The 17933-nt window shown below is 48.3% G+C and overlaps 2 protein-coding genes across 4 annotated transcripts in view; one reads left to right on the top strand and one right to left on the bottom strand.

Annotated features, from left to right (window-relative positions):
• Nucleotides 1-1391: 1391 nt before the first annotated feature.
• FAM72A (family with sequence similarity 72 member A) lies at nucleotides 1392-6794 on the bottom strand. Of its 2 annotated transcripts, none has more exons than XM_054395897.1 (4): nucleotides 6643-6794; nucleotides 5314-5391; nucleotides 3163-3287; nucleotides 1392-1486 (listed from the first exon to the last, which is right to left on the bottom strand). In XM_054395897.1, the coding sequence occupies exons 1-4, from the start codon at nucleotides 6792-6794 to the stop codon at nucleotides 1392-1394; spliced, it is 450 nt and encodes a 149-aa protein (XP_054251872.1). The 2 variants fall into 2 exon arrangements, with proteins under 2 accessions (XP_054251872.1, XP_054251873.1); XM_054395898.1 differs by having other exon boundaries at nucleotides 6763-6794.
• A 2155-nt stretch (nucleotides 6795-8949) lies between these two features.
• The window catches only part of SRGAP2 (SLIT-ROBO Rho GTPase activating protein 2), a 115108-nt gene continuing 106124 nt past the window's right edge, over nucleotides 8950-17933 (top strand). For both annotated transcript variants that reach the window (XM_054395958.1, XM_054395959.1), the window contains exon 1: nucleotides 8950-9016. In XM_054395958.1, the coding sequence (XP_054251933.1) occupies nucleotides 8950-9016 (67 nt within the window). The remainder of the gene's footprint in view (nucleotides 9017-17933) is intronic.

Below are 17933 nucleotides of genomic sequence, written 5' to 3'. Positions count from 1 at the left end.
GCCAAAACAAGACACAAACACACAGAGAGCTATTTACCAACATCCATTGAACCACTGCAGCAGAGGTAGTACCATTATGAAATACAGAACAGGCAGGAAAAAGGCTAAGACAATTCAGATTTGCCTTTGTTGCACCTCTTCCAAGTATCCCAAAAGGCTACAGAATGATTGATTCAGCATCAACCCAAGTTTAAATGGACTCTTACCTTGAATTTTCTCAAGGTGATCCTTCAGGTGAGTAGCTGAAGGGCACAGTGTTTAGTTCATGAGTTAAATACTGTGGCTGCACCAACTCAGCTAATGAGCTTTGAATTCATTACTCCATACAGCAACCAGGTTGTCTCTACAGCTCTGGATGTGAGGTTAGGCACAACACCAAATATTTAACTTGATCTCTTTCTTCTTTCTCTAAAAAGACCCAGCTGGAGGGCTGACTTCTGAGCTGGAGAGATTCCTCCTCTACAAGGGGTAAAAAACAGCACAAAACTGGGGATGCTCCCTCCCTGGAGGTGTTCCAGGCTTGGTTGGATGAGGCCTTGGGCAACCTGAGCTAGTAGGAGATGTCCCTGCCCGTGGCAGGGGGTTGGAACTGGATGATCTTTAAGGTCCCTTCCAACCCAAACCATTCTATGAATGCATTTTATTGTTGACCTTAAAAACCCCAATGTAGTCTTGAAGCTCTCCCAGGCATCAACTAACTGCAGTGTTTCACTTTTATCAGGGGGAAAAAAAAAATAAACTTGATGCCTACAGAAAGAGGATCCTAAAACTAATGAAAGAAGAAGATGGGAAGACCCTAACATGATTTCCCACGTTCAGGAGCATTCCAGCATGACTCAGGTGGCCAGAGAAGAAGCTGCTAAAGGCAGGAGAGCCAAAGCTCCAATACTTTAAGCCACTTATTCAGCAACTGTATACCCAGAAAAGAAGCTCTGGGCTCTGGTTTGTGTGACCACAGGAGCAGACCTCTTGTAGGACTTTGTCCACCAGACTACTTCTTAACATTTTTAAGCTGTGCTTCTAGCAGCTGAAAGACTTTGCTCTGGGAGTGATGGTTTAAGGAAAGAAGAGGGGTGGGGGAATCCAGTCAAGAAGGATTATCAGCTGTTGAGACTTACAGGGAAAAACCAAACCAGACACAGACCTCAGGAAATGAAGCACATCAAGGTGTGTCCCGAGTCAGAAGATACACCCCAGGCAGATTCTAGAGTCTAAGGAAGGCAGCAGTGAAAGGCCAAGATACCTTCCTTTTTATTTTTTAGGATTGTTTTCCAGATTTCCAGGTTTCTTGTGGTGTTTAAGCTCTGATGGGCCAGCAGGAAAACAAAATCCAAGGTGAAGAGCAATGCAAGGAAGCTCAGGCAGATACTGCAGGATGGTGTAGATAACATTTATCTGATATACTCCTCCTCAGAGATGCAGGACATATCTTCATCTGTGCTTTCCTCCAGGTCTGGCAAGTTGCCCCACAGCAATACATTCACACCTGGTAGGAAGGAGGGCGAAGAAAACAAAGGAGGAGAAAGGAAAAAAAAAACAAAAACCAAACAACAACAAAAAAAGTATTTTTGGATTGTGATCTTATTTTGAAGTTGCACAACTGTCTGTTTGCAGAGAAAACAACTTCTCTGATCACTGCAAGACCTGGTAAGTCATGCTTATGATTAATATATCTATCTCCTATTTTTTTCCTTCCAAGTGATCTGGTGGTGCTGCTTACAGCAGAGTTCAAAGCAGAAGGTCCTGCCCACAGATGTATTTTGATAGCTAATTTCTGCCATGAGGTCAGGCTGAGGGAGCTGGGGTTGTGCAGCCTGGAGAACAGAAGATTCTAGGGTAACCTTAGAGCTGCCTTCCAATACCTGAAGGGATCCTACAGGAAGGCTGTAGAGGGACTTTTCATGAGGGTGTCTAGAGACAGGACAAGGAGGAATGGTTTGAAGCTGAGGGAGAGTAGGATTAGACTGGAGCTGAGGAAGAAGTTCGTCAGTAGGAGGGTGGTGAGACTCTGGCACAGGCTGCCCAGGGAGGTTGTGGCTGCCTCTTCCCTGGGGGTGTCCAAGACCAGGTTGGATGAGGCCTTGGGCAGTCAAACCTAGTTGAGAGATGACCCTGCCCATGGTGGGGAGGTTGGAGTAGATGATCTCTGAGGTCCCTTCCAGCCTAAACCATTCTGTGATTCTATTGATAAGCTCTCATGGGCCAACTGCATTTGAAAAGCATGGATCTGAAACACAGGTGACACTGAGAGCTTTAGGCAGCAAGTGACTCCCATCAGCAGGGAGGAGAAATGATTTGTCAGAATGTTATCTGCTCCCAAAGCCTGGAGGCAAATCATGCCAGGAGCTTGGCATCCAGACAATGCTGAGCTGCAGAAACCAGCTAGTGTGAGCTGCAACTTCAGCCTGAGCTAAGGAGGACTCAGTTCTGTAGGGTCAGAGTGACAACATGACTCACCCAAACCAGAGTGCCCATTGGCCAGCTGCCTCATAGCTGATGGCTAAAGCCATCCTTGGCTGCTATAAATAGCAGCTGCTGGCTGAGGTTGTGCTGCTTTGAATATTGCTGCAGAAAAGCCTGCCTTCTGCCCACAAAAGTTTTCTGAGGAAGATAAATTTTTCACTCAGAAATTGTCATTTAGAAAGTAGCTACAACTCCCTCCCCCCAAAGCAGTCTGCTTAGATTAGCAACACCCTACTGCTTTGGATCTCGAATGGGTTGGGTTGAAAGGGACCTTAAAGATCATCCAGTTCCAACCCCTCTGCCCATGGGCAGGGATACCTCCTACTAGATCAGCTTGCTCAAGACTCAACCTGGATTTGGACACCTCCAAGCTTGGAGCCTCCACAACTTCTCCGGCCAACCTGTTCCAGCACCTCACCACCCCCATGGAGGAGAATTTCTTCCTCATGTCTGGTGTCAATCCAGCTTCTTCCAGTTTGAGGCCATTATCCCCTGTCCTGCCACCACCTGCCTCTGTCCAAAGTCCCTCCCCAGCTCTCCTGTAGCCTCCTTCCAACACTGGAAGGCTGCTCCCCCAGAGCCCTATGTGTCTATTTGTTATGTTTGCTCTGTATGCTTTAACTATTTTGGGATGCCTCATTAGGAGGAGGCCACTTAGAATTCCAGACTTTAGGGCAGAGAAGGAAAGGTGTCCCTTACCAGAAGGGTCTAGCCTGTTGATGCCAAAGACTGCTTGGCTGTGGAACATCCAGAAGTGGCCGTTGTTACAGGAGAGCAGGCAGGGTTTGCAGGGAGATATCACATGATAACCAACGATGTTACCACTGGAAAGACAAGGGACATGGTGAGCAACACCAGGCTCCTGAGCAGAAGGTGGATGTTGTTGGCTTTCCCAGTTCAAATCAAACAGCCACAGAGTACCCCAGACCATTAGGGAATCGTGGAATGGTTTGGTTTGGAAGAGACCTTAAAAATCATCCAGTTCCAACCCCCTGCCATGGGTAGTGATACCTGCTTCTAGACCATGTTGCTCAAGGCTCCATAAAACCTGGCTTTGAACACCTCCAGGTGTGGAGTATCCACAGCTTCTCTGGGCAACCTCTTCCAGGTGTCTCACCACCCTGATGGTGAAGAATTTCTTCCTTATATCTAATCTAAACCTACCCTCTTTCAGTTTGAAATCATTACCCCTCACTCCATTTTCTGATCAAAAGTCCTTCCTCATCTTTCCTGTAGGCCCCTTTTAGGTACTGAAAGGCTGCTCTAAGGTCTCCCTGGAGCCTTCTCCTCTCTAGGCTGAACAACTCTCTCAGCTTGTCCTCACAGCAGAGAGGTTCCAGCCCTTGCATCATCTTTGTGGCCTCATCTGGACCCTTCCCAACAGGTCCATGTCTTTCATATGCTGAGGACTCCAGAGCTGGACACCTTCATTACTGAATACTGCTCCAACTCTTTTGTTGGAGTTAAAGAAGCACCCTACATATTAAGGGAACATCTGTCAGGAGTTACAAAATATCTAAGTTTCAGGTCTTTGGCAGAGAAAACCATTTAGTAACCTGAATTGTGTAATCCAGCTGAGTTTACACACCAGAAAAAAAAACCCAAAAGGGGTCATTTTGGTAATGGTGTAGAAGTTCATCACACACAAAATCCAGCTCTACAGAAGCATGGGAGAGTATCAGAGGTAGGAGCAGTGATCCTGAGACTACCAAAGCTTTATTTTTCTCCATGAGAACAGTCAGACACTGGAATCATCTCCCAAGGGAAGCAGTGGATTCCCCTACACTGGACAGTTTGAAGACTCAGCTCCACAGGGTGCTGGGCCAGCTCATTTCAACTCCACCATCACCTAGAAAGGTTGGAACAGGTGATCCTTGGGGTCCCTTCCAACCTGGCATTCAGGGATTCTCTTCTCTTCTCTCCTAGGTCGAAACCCAAACCAACCATTTTCCTACCTTCTCAGTCACCTGCTCTGCTATTTGCTGTTTCTCTACTTCTGCCTTAAAAAACACAGTCATAGAATCATAAAGGTTGGGGAAGACCTCTAAGTCCTACCATTAACCCAGCACTGCTAGGTCACCACTAACCCATGTCCCTCAGCACCACGTTCAGGTGGTTTTGAACACCTCCAGGGACGATGACTCCACCACCTCCCTGGGCAGCCTGTTCCAATGCCTGACCACTCTTGTGGTGCAGAAATATATCCTAATACCCAACTTAAACCTCCCCTGGCACAACTTGAAGCCAAATACTGCGTTCCTACCACAACCTCCCACCATTAAATGTGAGCAAGAGAAAAGTCTTGATTCCGAAGCTGGAAGGATCATCTCAAACCACTGTGAGCAATCTGAGAGTTGGGTTTTCTTTTTTTTTTTCTTCCCTCCCCCCCCCCCCCCCCGCCACCTTTTTTAAATATCAGGCCTTAATAGAGAGGAGAAAAGAACTCCAAGAACTTTAGTGACAGCGTGTTCCATCTGCTAGCAACAACTAGATCTGCCAAGAGGATGTTCTATTAATTAGAATATGAGTAACTACTTCTTGCTGCTGCCTTATTCACAGGATCCTCTCAGTGTTGAAGCAGGCATTTAATCAGGCAGGTGGCACGCAAGCTTTCCCCTAGACTCAGACTAGTGACATGGTTGTCACATTTCCACTTGGGACTTGCACAGAAATAGGCTGGCAGCAGTGGGCTGAATTTCTTTCAGACAGCATTAAATTTGCAACGGAGTCTTGCAATCTGCTCAGTCAGCCCCTTAACTCTTGAGCTCCACGTGAGAAGGTGAAACCAGCAGGGTGGCAGTGCTGAAGGAGGTGCTGGTGGTTACTGGAGGCACTGGATCCTGTCCTTACCACTTTAAACAGGCAATGTTCTTCAGTTTGCATTTGCAGATGTTGGTGAAATAGCAGCTGCCGATGAAATCCACAGTGCTGGATGGGAAGAATGGGACAAAACAGGAGCTCAGATGTGGTTATGGTTTAGAACATTTTGGTAACATGAGGCTGAAGTCACAACAAAGGGATGTTACCCTTCCAGTGTTGTGTGGGGGATATTGAACTTTCCCAAGAGCACACAACTTCTTTTTCCTGCCAGCTACCAGCCCCACTCATACGGAAACAGAAAGAGACTTGAACATACCAAAGGTCCTCTCAAATTAGACCAAAAAGAAAAGTTCCCCTTGGTGCTCATTAACATTTGCCTGCTTGGGACTGGGCTCTGCTGCTGGCTGTGTGGCACAGTTGGTCAGAAATCCCTGTCAGAAATCTCTTCATAGATGCCTCCCCAGTTCCTGGCAGATCTCACCTGAGGCTCCAGAGCAATAGCTTAAAGGCTGGGACATTTAAACCCAAACCTTTGAACCTTTGATTTCTTATCTCCTTCTTTTTTTTTTTTTTTTAGGCTTACTTTCTTATTAACATATTATTTTGCAATCTGATTTCCTTTAGTATTCAAATATTGCTATGGGAAAGCAACATGCAACTGACTTGGAGGAGAGTGGCTCTGGAAGCAGCGTGGGATCAGGTTTGTTCTGTTTGCAGGTATTTATTTCAGACTCCAATCTTTGCTTGAGGAAGGAGCTGGAGGCTCCTGAGCCTGAGGCTTCCTCACTGGTAGATTAAATGAGATTTCTGATTTGCCAGGCAAGGGACAGCCTTGCTCCTGCCATTCCAAAACTTGAACATAGAAAGTTCCACCTCAACAGGAGATATTTCTTTGGCGTGAGAGTGCTGGAGCCCTGGAGCAGGCTGCCCAGAGAGGTTGTGGAGTCTCTGTCTGTGGAGAGCTTCCAACACCCCCTGGCCATTGCGATTCTGTCCAAGCTGCTGTGGGTGCCCTGCTTTAGCAGGAGGGTTGGATTGAATATCTCCAGAGGTCCCTTCCAGCCCTCACCATGATGGGATTCTGGGATCATGTGTGATCCCGACATTGCTTCATCCATGGCTGACACAGAGCCAAGTGGACTGAAAATGGAGGAACGGTTTGCACCGTATGCTTTGGGTCCGTTGTCCCGGTGACAGCAGATTCGGAGGGTGATCCCCGTGAGCCGGTGAGACCCTGTCTGCCTCCCTTGGTCTGACCCCGACAGGGCAGCCTGCGGCCCTGAGGCTGTGGTCGTGTCCCGCCGGAAGGATCCCGCCGGGGATCATCCGTCCCCCAGTCCCCGGAGTGCCGGTGCTTACCCCGTAGGCGGAATGTCGGTGGAGTAGAGGTCGGTGTCGGTGTCCGCCAGCAGCACGGCCTTCATGCCCCGGGAGCTCAGCACCTGCTGGCAGAAGCGGCAGCACAGAACAGCCACCGACCGGTCCTCGAAGGTGCAGCTGCTGATGGACATGGCAGGCGGCCACCCCCGGGAACAGGCCGGGCTGCACCCTGCCGTCGCTCCCGTTCAGTCCCCTCCGGTCCCGTTCGCCGCCAACGGCCACGCTCCCACCTGTCAGTTTGAATTCTCGACCACACTCTTCCATTGGACGCGGGAGGCTCCGTCCGCCCGATCTGATTAGTGGAGGTCCACGTCGGGGCCCACCCTCTCCTCGCAGGCCATTGGAAGAGATGGGTGGCACCACCCCTACTGCTCGGCCATTGGGGGAAAGGCACGCCCTATCTTGCTCCTATTGGTTTATCCCGCAGCCTGTTTGCACGGCTCGCCCCTCCCCTGCGCAGTCCGTGGAGGCGGAGCGGTAGCACTACTCCCGGCCCCGCCCACTCCACCCTGGCGGGGCGGGGCCATGGGTGCCAGGCGGCGGGAAAAGAGGTGAGCCCAGTGAGGAGATAGAGTCTTCTGGTTGGTCCGAGTGCCTGTCATTCCTTGGCAAGACTCTCTGCTGGTTGGCTGTTCCGCGCAGCGGGGCGGGGCGGCGGCGGGCCACGGCTGAGGGACCGGGTGGCGGGCGCCAGCGGCCGGAGGACGCCCGGCTGCGGGAGGCGGCTCCGCAGCGCCCAGGTAATCGCCCCACCCTTTCGCCGGGCCCCCTGCCCTCCTTCGACAGCCCGCCGAGGGGCTGCCCCGCTGCCGCCACTACTGCCGTCGTCTCGCCGCAGCGCGGCCCTACAGGCGGAATGCGGGGCCGCGTTTCTCAGCCCCGGTCCGTCCACTCCCCAACCCCTCCGGGACCCCCCCACGCTTCCTTTCCTCATTGTTCTTCCCGGGCGGGATGCGGATCCGGCGGGTGCCGTGTTTATTTATTTCTTCCTCCCCTACGCGCATCTTCCGCGGGGGCTGCAGCCTCGCCCCTCCCCTCCCCTGCAAAAAACGAAAAGAGAGAGAAAAATACAAAAATCCCCCAAAACCAGGAAAAAAGTTGTGTCCCGCCGTCCCCCCGCGGGCAGGACCCGCCTGCCTCGCACATGCGGGGCTCTGAGCAATGCTCTGTCGAGTAGAAAAAAATAAAGCCAAATAACCCAAAACCTCCCCCGAGGGAGAAGCAGCCGAGGAACCGCCCCGGCGAGGACGGCTGCGGTGTACCCGGGAGCTCCTAGCTCATCCTTCGGTTCGCACCACCGGTGTGACCGGGCTGGCCGCAGCGTTGCGGCGGGAGATGCTGCCGCAGCTCGGCCGGGCTGTTGCCGTGCTTCCCCTGCCGTGCTGCTGGCGTGGAGAAGCGGTTCTCCGGTTCCCTCCTCTCCTTCCTCCATCCCCTCCTTCCCCTGGGACCCTGCTTGCTGCCAAAGGAGCCCGGACACCCCCCCCACCCTCCCTCTCCCGGGGGGCTGGCCGCCTTGTAGGCGTTTTCCCTTCCCTCGGTTACCTGCAGCCCTAACCTCACTCTGCTGCTTAAAGGACGAATTTGCAATGTCAGGGTGGTTTTGCTTCTCCATCCCAGGTTTTGGCTGCGCATCTTGGGACTGCTGGCTGCAAGCTGTAATTTTCTAAATATATCTATATCTATATTATTTTTGTGCTTTTTGCATTTGCAGGCAAGCAAACCAAAGAAAACGTCTTCCAGTCCTCCTTGGGATTTGATTTGCATCATCTCTGAGCCCATTAAAATAAAAAAGACAACCAAGGAAAGGCAAAGCAAAGGAAAACCAACACTCTCCCCCCCAACCCCCCTCCAAACCATGTTGTGCGGAAGGACTTCCACTCCCTGGCTGTGCTGGTAACGTTTGCAATCAGGAAGAGCCTTTGGGGGCTGCCTGCAGGATCTGCTACAGATCTGATGCTGCTGCTAAAGGTTTTGGTGCAGGGAGACAAAACTGCTGCCTCTAAAAGCCGCTGATCTCTTCACATCTGCATTTTGCTGCTGCTGTGCTCCGTCTCACACCCTTTCTCCATGGACTGATTCGGGGTTTTACGTTTTCTTTTTTTTTTTTTTTTCCCACTCCCCCTGTTTTTTTTTTTTTTTTTTTTTTTTCGGGGGGGGTGGGTCAGGAGAAGAAGAGGACGGAGCAAGAAAATCAAGGCATTGAAAGGAACAAAATTGTGTTTTATCTCTCGTTTTCTGGGGGATCTGCTTGGAGGTTAATCTTTCTTTTTTGGAAAAGGAAACATGACGTCGCCAGCAAAATTCAAAAAGGATAAGGAGATCATAGCCGAGTACGACACTCAAGTCAAAGGTAGGAGAGGTTTTATTTTGCAGCCCTTCTCTTTTTTTTTTCCTTTTTCTCTTCCTCCCCCCCTCCCTGTTGCAGCCCTGACTTGGCGGCGGTAGGAGTTTGCAGTCGATGTTTGGGTGGGGAAGGGGGAAATCATTTGCAGATTGCTTGGAATTTGCAGGGCTTTTCATAACACAATGCTGGATGGGGTTTGCAGGCTTTTCTCATCCCCGTGGGGTAGGTTCCTGCTATGGGTTTGCTGTTTTAAGGTATCACAGCAAGGGCTCTCTTTTTTTTTTTTTAATTATTTATTTTAATGGAATATAACAAATCTTTTGAGTTCTGACAGATCCATATTTTTCTGTCTGCTGCTTGGCTTTCGCGTTTGACATACGAGAGCCAGTTAATTGCTTTTTAATCCTCCTCCCATCACGGGAATCTTTAAAACAAATCTGTGTCGTGTCAGAAGAGAATATTTTCACTGGTAGGGAAAGATGGGCGGGGGGACACGACGGTGCCGAGGGTCCCTGGTAATGCTGCTTGTGCTAGAAAGTTCCATTATTCAGGATTTTGCTCTTGGTGTGAGTCCGTGGTATTGCTGCCTGGTTTTTCTCACTGTGCTCCTCAGCGTGTAACACCTTAAGGGCTGCAGTTGGGTGTCTCTGTGCATGAACATCCACCCAGTTCTATCTGCAAATGTGCAGCCACACATCTATAGCTGCACAGAAATATCCACACATAACACAGATGAATCCAAGCTAACTCCTGGGTGTTATTCCCATCAGCAACAGGAAGGCAAGAAAGAATCAGAGGTGTTTTTTTGTTTGGCTTTTTAATGTTTGGGTTTTTTTTTTTTTTCGGTGATCAGTGTAAGTCTTCTGCAGAATTCTCTTGGCTTGGTTTCAGGCTATCATGTGCCTGAAGTGGGGGGAAAAAAAGAATGGAAAAGAAAATGAAAAAGGCTGCCCAGAGAGGTGGTGGAGTCTTCATCTCTGGAGACATTCAAACCCCACCTGGATGTGTGCCTTGTGTGACCTTTTCTAGGTGATCCTGCCCTGGCAAAAGGGGTTGGACTTGATCTCCATTCCAACCCCTATCACTCTGTGATTCTGTGAAATGTTGACTTAACTCCTTCTTTTTTTTTTTGCAGCCTTTTTGAGGCAACACTTATTTATGGCTTGCTGCATGGCTGGGAGGAAGTTATGAGACTCAGTGATTTATTTAATGGGTTGCAACTCGCTCGGTATGCTCAGAGCGGGCAGGAAAGATGGCCTTGGGGCAGGGCTGATTGAGTTAAATCAATGAGATTGGCAAAAAATGGGATTTCAGTCCGAGGAGGAAACCCAGATTAAACCTGACAATTAAAATATTGCTTGGCAATTATGTGCTTTAGTTATTTTTTTTTTCCCTACTGGATGGGTGGGTGCTGCTCCTTGGTTGTTGGTCATTCAAAGGTTGTCCTATCAGGTGTGTGTCCTACCCTGACCCTGCTGCTCTCTACCTGGAAGCAGTTTTAATGTTTGTCTTCTAAATGTTTATCTGAGCAAAGAGAAGGCTGGAGAGGAGGTGATTTTGATGATTCTTTTTTTCTTTTTTTTTTTTTTTTCTCCCTGCTGTGAAAGTTAGAAATGGAGAAGAGCTGGTTTGCTTTTGCACTGCTTCAGTTTCTATTCCTGTTTTCTAGCAGCCTTTGGAAATGGGAATTGAAGGCAGCGTGAAATTAGAGGCTTGCAGGCTTCTGCGTTATTTACCCCATCAAAATGTGTGTGATGGATACAAGCTGGTAGTCAAAATATTTGGGGGATGGGACACAATGAGAAGAAAGAAGCTTTTTAGGACCAGCACAGCACATTTTCTCACCTCTGGGTTTTTTTTTTTTTTCCTCATGCAAAGAAAAAAATCTTTCCCTTCCCGTTCCAGATGGATTGAATGACAATGAGCCTTCCCTAGCTGCAGAGCCCACTTCTGCCAAAACCCAGTTCATGGCTCAAGGTGCTGATGGGAAGAGCTGCTCATCAGGTCCCCAAAGTCTGTTGTTGTAGTGGCACAGAGATGCTTTTTGCTTTTTGCTGAAGGAAGTGTTCCTGTCTTAAATGAGTGAGGTTAAGAAGGCCGGAACTCTGTCAATGGGTCACGAGGAGCTGGGAGAAGGGGGTTTCCTTCCTGAATTGGTGCTGAGGGCAGCTCTGAGTTTGTCTTGGGGGGATGTTCAACCCTCTCACACTTCAGCTTTCCTTCAGAAGTGGCCAGTGGGAGGTTCTTGGCCATCTCCTGCTCTCCCCTGGAGGAGGAGGTGTAGATTGCTCAAAAATACACATGATAGGTCCTGTCCTCCCTCACCTCATTCGTTTCAGGGTACAGGGGGAAGCTTTTCATCTCCACCTGCCTTCACCATTCACAAGGTGCTTTGACAGCTGGGGGTCATTGTCCCTCTGCTTTTGGGTATCAAAGTTTAAGGGGAGTCTTTGAAGTTACACACTCCTCTTCATGAAACTTGCTTTACATCTCAGCAACACCTTGGTTCTGAGTTGGATCATGGTTTGACTCTCCAGGGATGCTCTCCTGAGTGGGAAGACCTCTTGGCTCTCCAATTCCAGGTGCTGGTCTCTCTACCACAGTAGGAAGGTGAGATGGCACTGAAGGCACACTTCAATCCAAATGTGTGCTGCTGCCTAACCATTAAACATCTCGTGGCCCTTGCATAGAAACTTGGGTGTCCTGATCAAATTCTGACTGGAGCTGTGATGATGTAGATGTGTTAACTCTCAGTAGGGGTTGTATGATGTCTTCCTAAGAAGGACACAGAACTGTTGGAGTGAGTCCAGAGGAGGCCACAAAGATAATCTAAGGGTTGGAGCACCTCTGCTATGAGCACAGGCTGAGAGAGCTGGGGGTGTGCAGCCTGGGGAAGAGAAGACTCTGGGGGGAGCTTAGATCTGCCTTCCAGTACCTGAAGGGATCCTACAGGAAGGCTGGAGGGGAGCTTTTGCTAAGGGTGTCTAAAGACAGGGCAAGGGGGATTGGTTTGAAGCTGAGGGAGGGTAGGTTTGGAGTAGAGCTTGGCAAGAAGCTCTTCAGTAGGAGGGTGGTGAGACACTGGAAAAGGCTGCCCAGGGAGGTTGTGGCTGCCTCCTCCCTGGGGGATGTTCAAGGCCAGTTTGGATGAAGCCTTGAGCAGCTGAGTGTAGTTGAGAGGTGTCCCTGCCCACGTGAGGAGGTTGGAGTTGATGATTTCTGAGGTCCCTTCCAAGCTCAGCCATTCTATGATCCTCTTGGGTTGTGAAACGATGCCATGAAGCAGTTGCTGTGGGAGTGAGATGAATCAGGTGCTGGCATGCTGCATGGGTGATAAGCTATCAACTCTGGATCAGATGAGAAAGCTCTTGGGCTTCACTGGCATTTAGAAACCCTGCTGCATCTTTTTGCTCTGCTCCATTCCAGCTGCGCCTTGGAGAGGATGTTTAGAGGCTTCATTTAAAACCATTAATCCACAAACACCTACTTAAGCACTTTCAATTATTCCTTAATGGAATGATTGAGCTTGGTTTAAAAAAAATTTAATAGTCTGAAGTTGTTAATCAAAAGCCCTTTAAAGAATAGCTTGGTTGTGGTTAATCAATTGTTCTGCAGAAGGTTTGATTTGCTGAGTGGAGTTGGTGATTTTTCTTGTGCAAGGTATGCAGGGCAGAGAGGGTGTTGGTGAGTGAAACCTTCTCCTGTGGCCATCAGCTATGGACATTTGTTGTCTTCTTCCCCCAACCAGTTCACTGCCTCTTTTGGGTTGGAGTTAGCTGTTCCTGTGGCTTGTGCCTGCAGGAGTTCACCATCAGGATGGGAACTACCTGAAAAGAGCTTGGAGTGAGGTGGAGTCAGGTCTCTTCTCCCAGGTAACAAGTGACAGGATTAGAGGAGACAGCCTCAAGTTGCACCAGGGGAGGTTTAGACTGGATATTAGGAAAGTTTTCTTTGCTGAAAGAGAGGTTAAACCCTGGAACAGGCTGTTCAGGGAAGCAGTGGAGTCACCATCCCTGGAAGTGGTCAAAAATGCATAGATGTGGTGGCTCAGGACATGGTTTGGTGGTGGACTTGGTAGTTGGACTGTAGGATCTTGGAGGTCTTCTCCAACCTCAGTGATTCTATGAAATGAATTTCTGAGGATGAAGGCTATTTGCCTCTTGCAGAGCTGACTTGGTGTACAGTGGCCAGGGGCCATGGAAGGAGCAGTGTGTTTCTTCCCATCTCCTTGTGCAGTGTGGCTGAGGACAGGCTTTGCAGCCCTGAGGTATTGGTGCAGTGCATCCGTGCTGGGAGGTTGCTGGAACCAGACTGCATACAGCCTGGAGGTGCTTGGCCTGACCTTGTGTCTGTCTGCTGGAGATTGGGCAGGATGACCTCCTGAGCTCCCTCCCAGCATGAACTGCCTGATGAGTTTGGAGTGGTTTTTGTGATGCTCATGCAGTGTGTTGGTGGCAGTCAACCCTTCTGCTGGCCTTCATCCCCAGCAGTGTGGGCAGCAGGTGGAGGAGGGGGATTCTACCCTACTCTAATCTGTGGCACTGTGTCAAGCTCTGGAGACCACAGCACAAGCAGAACACAGAACTATTAGAGCAGGTCCAGGGGAAGCCATGAAGATGATCCAAGGGCCAGAAACCCTCTGCTGTGAGCACAGGCTGAGAGTTGGCTTCAAGAACCTTGGGGACATGGTCCCATGGTCTTACTATCTGGAGGTTCAATTCCAACCTCCCTGTCTTCTGCAGAAGTGAATTAATCTCCAGTGGTACCCAGACCAGGTGATTTTTTTTTTCTCAACAGCTGCACTGACCTCGAGTCTTCTGCTTTAGATCACAGAATCCTGGAGTTGATTTGGTTGGAAAAGGCCAACCAGCAAGCCAGGTCCTGTTGGGTTTGGTTGCATGGCTGTGCCAGCTGCACTTTAATGTTCCATGCTGTTGGTGAGGAGAGGTTGCTAGTATTAGTGGGGCTGCTCTTGGAGGATTTGTTTTGAGGGTGCTTCTGTCTTTGAGGAGACCCTGAAATGTGGCTGCATGTCAGGCAGTAGGAATTCTCCTGGCAGGCTGACCTGGGGGTCAGCAGGGGAGGGAAGTGCTGCTCTGATGTGTTTCTGTACCATGTGCTCCCAAAGATGATGAGTTCTGGGAAGCTGGAAAGTGAGATTCTGTGGTCTCCATATGGAGCCTTTGATATCTCGAGCTCATCCCCTTGTCTGGACTGTCTCTCCCAATTCCTTTGTGCAAGTTTTGTGGTGAAGCAGAGATAATTAATTTATGCTGTGCAGTGTGTTCCATGGGAGATTGGGATGCTGCCTATCTCTGCCCAACCAAGGACTGTCAGACTGGTGGTAGGTTTTTTTTTTTTTTTTGTTTCAAGGATTAAATTGGAGTGTACACTTGCTGAAGAAGGAAAACCCAGTGATTTATTTCTCAATTCTCCTTTTCTTTCTCCTCTTGTCCCATGGGAGCCTTATATTTAATTAGTTTGTGTAAAGCTTCAGTAAATAGCTTCATGGTTTGGGCTACAGAAATTTAATACTGGAATTTTTTTTTTTTTAATGCAGTCAGGGTTCATAAGCCAATTTTTTTTTTTTCTCCTGGCCTTGGGTAGTCTCTAGCAAAGGTGGAAATTCAGATCTTGCAGCCCAAAGAGCAATGGGGATATGGAAAAAAGAGATGAGGTGATCTACAGCAGAGAGGTGGCTGTGTGGTAGCTTAGCTGAGTGTGTCTTGAGCTAAGAGAAGATGCCTGATAAAGAGAACTTGAAGCAGGTCTTGCAGCTGCCATCAGGTTCAGGCTGCTGTAATGGCTAAAATTATCCTTTTAATCTCCCCCAAACTGCTGATAAATTTCAGAGAAGTCCCTCTTGCCCTGTCAGTTGTTCAACCCAGAGAGGGATCTGATCTGATTGTCATCCTTTTTGCTGTAAATGCTGCTTGATGCTTGGTCTTGAGGATCTTCAAGGTCTTTTCCAACCTTAATGATTCTATTCTGTGATTAAAAACAAACAAACAAAAAAAAAAGCCTTAAATGCTGCATACAAATCTCATTGATACGGCACATCTGCTGAGCACCTTGAGTGGTGGGAGGCAGTTTTTCATCCTGGTGAACTCTTAGGAGCGGGACAGACCTTCTCTGGGTGACAGATGACAAAAGGAGCTGTGACTGGGTCAGCAGCTGGGATTTTCAAAACCACTGGAATGGTTGGAAGGGACCTCTGGATACCATCCAGTCCAACCCCCCTTGCTAAAGCAGGACACCCACAGCAGCTTGCCCAGGATCACAATGGCCAGGGGGGGTTGGAAGCTCTGCAGAGAAGGAAGCTCCACAACCTCTCTGGGTAAGCCTCCTCGAGGGCTCCAGCGCCCTCACACTAAGGAATTTTTTTCCTCATGTTCAGATGGAACCTCCTGGGTTCCAGTTTCTGCCCACTGCTCCTCATCCAATCCCTGGGCACCACAGACAAGACCCTGGCCCTCACCCTTTAGCCCCTTGCTGAGCATTGATCAGATTCCTTCTGGGGCTGCTCTTCTCCATGCTACGCAGCCCCAGGTCTCTCTGAGGTGATGCTTTTGTGGGTGATTTGAAACCAAAGCTGGGATTTCTCTGGGCTGGGTAGAAGATATTGTAGAACTAGCTTCACATTTTCAGGTCAAGGATTTAAATCCCTGTTGTGTATTTTGTGGCCAAACCCTTGCACTTCTGCATCATTTCCAGTAGTGTCATCAGGATGCTCTCTGGTTTGTGCTCATAGAATCAGAGAATGGTTTGGGTTGGAAGGAACCTCCAAAGCTCATCCAGTCCAACCCTCTCTGCAGTCAGGTTGCTCGGAGCCCTGTGGAGCCTCACCTTGAATATCTCCAGGGATGGGGCCCCAACCACCTCCCTGGGCAACCTGTTCAGGTCAGCAGGTTGATTGCTGCAGGCTGGGACAGTTTGCAGATGCCAGCCCCACGGAGGTGAGCTTTCAGGAGTCAGGGTTGAGCCCTTGCTCACTTGCTTGGCACCGCCTAGTTTAATACCCTTTGTAAACAGACTTCTCAGCCACCACCCTGGTGTGGTGGAGAGGAATGGTTTTGAATTTTGAGCTTTGGAGCCTGTGTGCCTTGGATTACCAGTTCCACTGCAAATGTAAAACTACCTTTTAAGGGGTTTTTGCAGCTAATCAGTGCTCAGTGCCTGTAAGTGATTCCATTTGTTTGCAACAATGACTTGCTCCCAACTCCTGGCGGTGGAATCGCTGCAGGATCATCTGGTTTTCTGCACTCCTTGATAGTGCTAATCCCTGGAGGTTTGGAGCTGGATTGGGCCAATGCAGCAGCCTGCTGCCAGAAACAGGGAGGGGGAAGGGGCTGTTGGGAGCCTGGGTTGATGTTCCAGCACTAGTTTGGATCTCTTGTCTGTCTCATCTAAGATTCCTGCTAATGGCTCATTAACGAGGACAGGAAGAGGTGAAAGAATGCAGAGACTTCCTTCTTGCCTCTCCATCTCCAGAAATCCCTCTGTTGCATAGTGCAAGGCAGGAGACCAAAGCATCTCCCTTATGAGGAGAGCCTGAGGGAGTTGGGGCTCTTCAGCTTGGGGAAAAGGAGCCTGAGGGGTGACCACATAAAGCTGTGCAGAGTGCGTGCCCAGAGAGGATGGAGCCAGGCTGGGTGATGCCCAATGACAGCACAAGGAGCAATGGTGGAAGCTGAGGCATAGGAAGTTCCATGGAAACAGGAGGAAGAATTATTTCACTGAGGGTGACAGAACACTGGAACAGGCTGCCCTGGCGGGTTGTGGAGTCTCCCTCTCTGGAGATATTCAAAACTCACCTGGATGTGTTGCTGTGTGACCTGGTATAGGTGATCCTGCTCTGGCAGAGGGGTTGGACTGGATGAGCTTTCAAAGTCCCCTCCAGCCTCTACCATTCTGTGATTCTGTGAAAAGGCTCAGTCCACTCAAAATGCTGCAGCTCCTTCCAAAAAGCAGAAGGAATTCCAGTGTAACTCCAGTAGGGTTTCTATAAAAAGGTTCCTGGTGACAGCCAGTTTTTCCCTAACTCCCAACTGGGGGAGCTCCACAACATCTTCCCTGAGCTCCAAATGATTTCCTTTCGTGGTAAGGATGCACATCCTTGTTTTTTCTCTGAATTAAAAGCCTTGACTTTGATTATTTTTTCCTTTATTTTTTCCTTTATTTTTTCCTTTATTTTTTCCTTTATTTTTTCCTTTATTTTTTCCTTTATTTTTTCCTTTATTTTTTCCTTTATTTTTTCCTTTATTTTTTCCTTTATTTTTTCCTTTATTTTTTCCTTTATTTTTTCCTTTATTTTTTCCTTTATTTTTTCCTTTATTTTTTTCCTTTATTTTTTCCTTTATTTTTTCCTTTATTTTTTCCTTTATTTTTTCCTTTATTTTTTTCCTTTATTTTTTTCCTTTATTTTTTCCTTTATTTTTTCCTTTATTTTTTCCTTTATTTTTTCCTTTATTTTTTCCTTTATTTTTTCCTTTATTTTTTCCTTTATTTTTTCCTTTATTTTTTCCTTTATTTTTTCCTTTATTTTTTCCTTTATTTTTTCCTTTATTTTTTCCTTTATTTTTTCCTTTATTTTTTCCTTTATTTTTTCCTTTCTAATTTTTGCCCGTTTAGGGCAGGGGGAGGAAATGTATTTGGAGGAACCTCTTTGCCTGCTCAACTCTTTTGAGCTGTCTAATGAAGAGTGAAAAATCAGAAGCTGTGTGGAGATGGAAAGTATGCTTAAACACATGTTCTTTTGAAAGAGCTTTCTCCATGCTATGCACAGTTGATATTCATTACTTGGGACTTTATTTAGTTCATGTTTTTTTCTTTTGGTATGACTTTTGCAGATTTCATGCTTTTTTTTTTTTTTTTTAAAGAGAGTTTCTCCTGCCTGGGAGTTCTGCTCTCCGAATATTGCCTG

Source organism: Indicator indicator, chromosome 35 (assembly GCF_027791375.1).
Source record: "Indicator indicator isolate 239-I01 chromosome 35, UM_Iind_1.1, whole genome shotgun sequence".
NCBI lineage: Eukaryota > Metazoa > Chordata > Aves > Piciformes > Indicatoridae > Indicator > Indicator indicator.
Note: the sequence above shows the minus strand (reverse complement) of the source record. Positions and strands in the feature narration are given on the sequence as shown.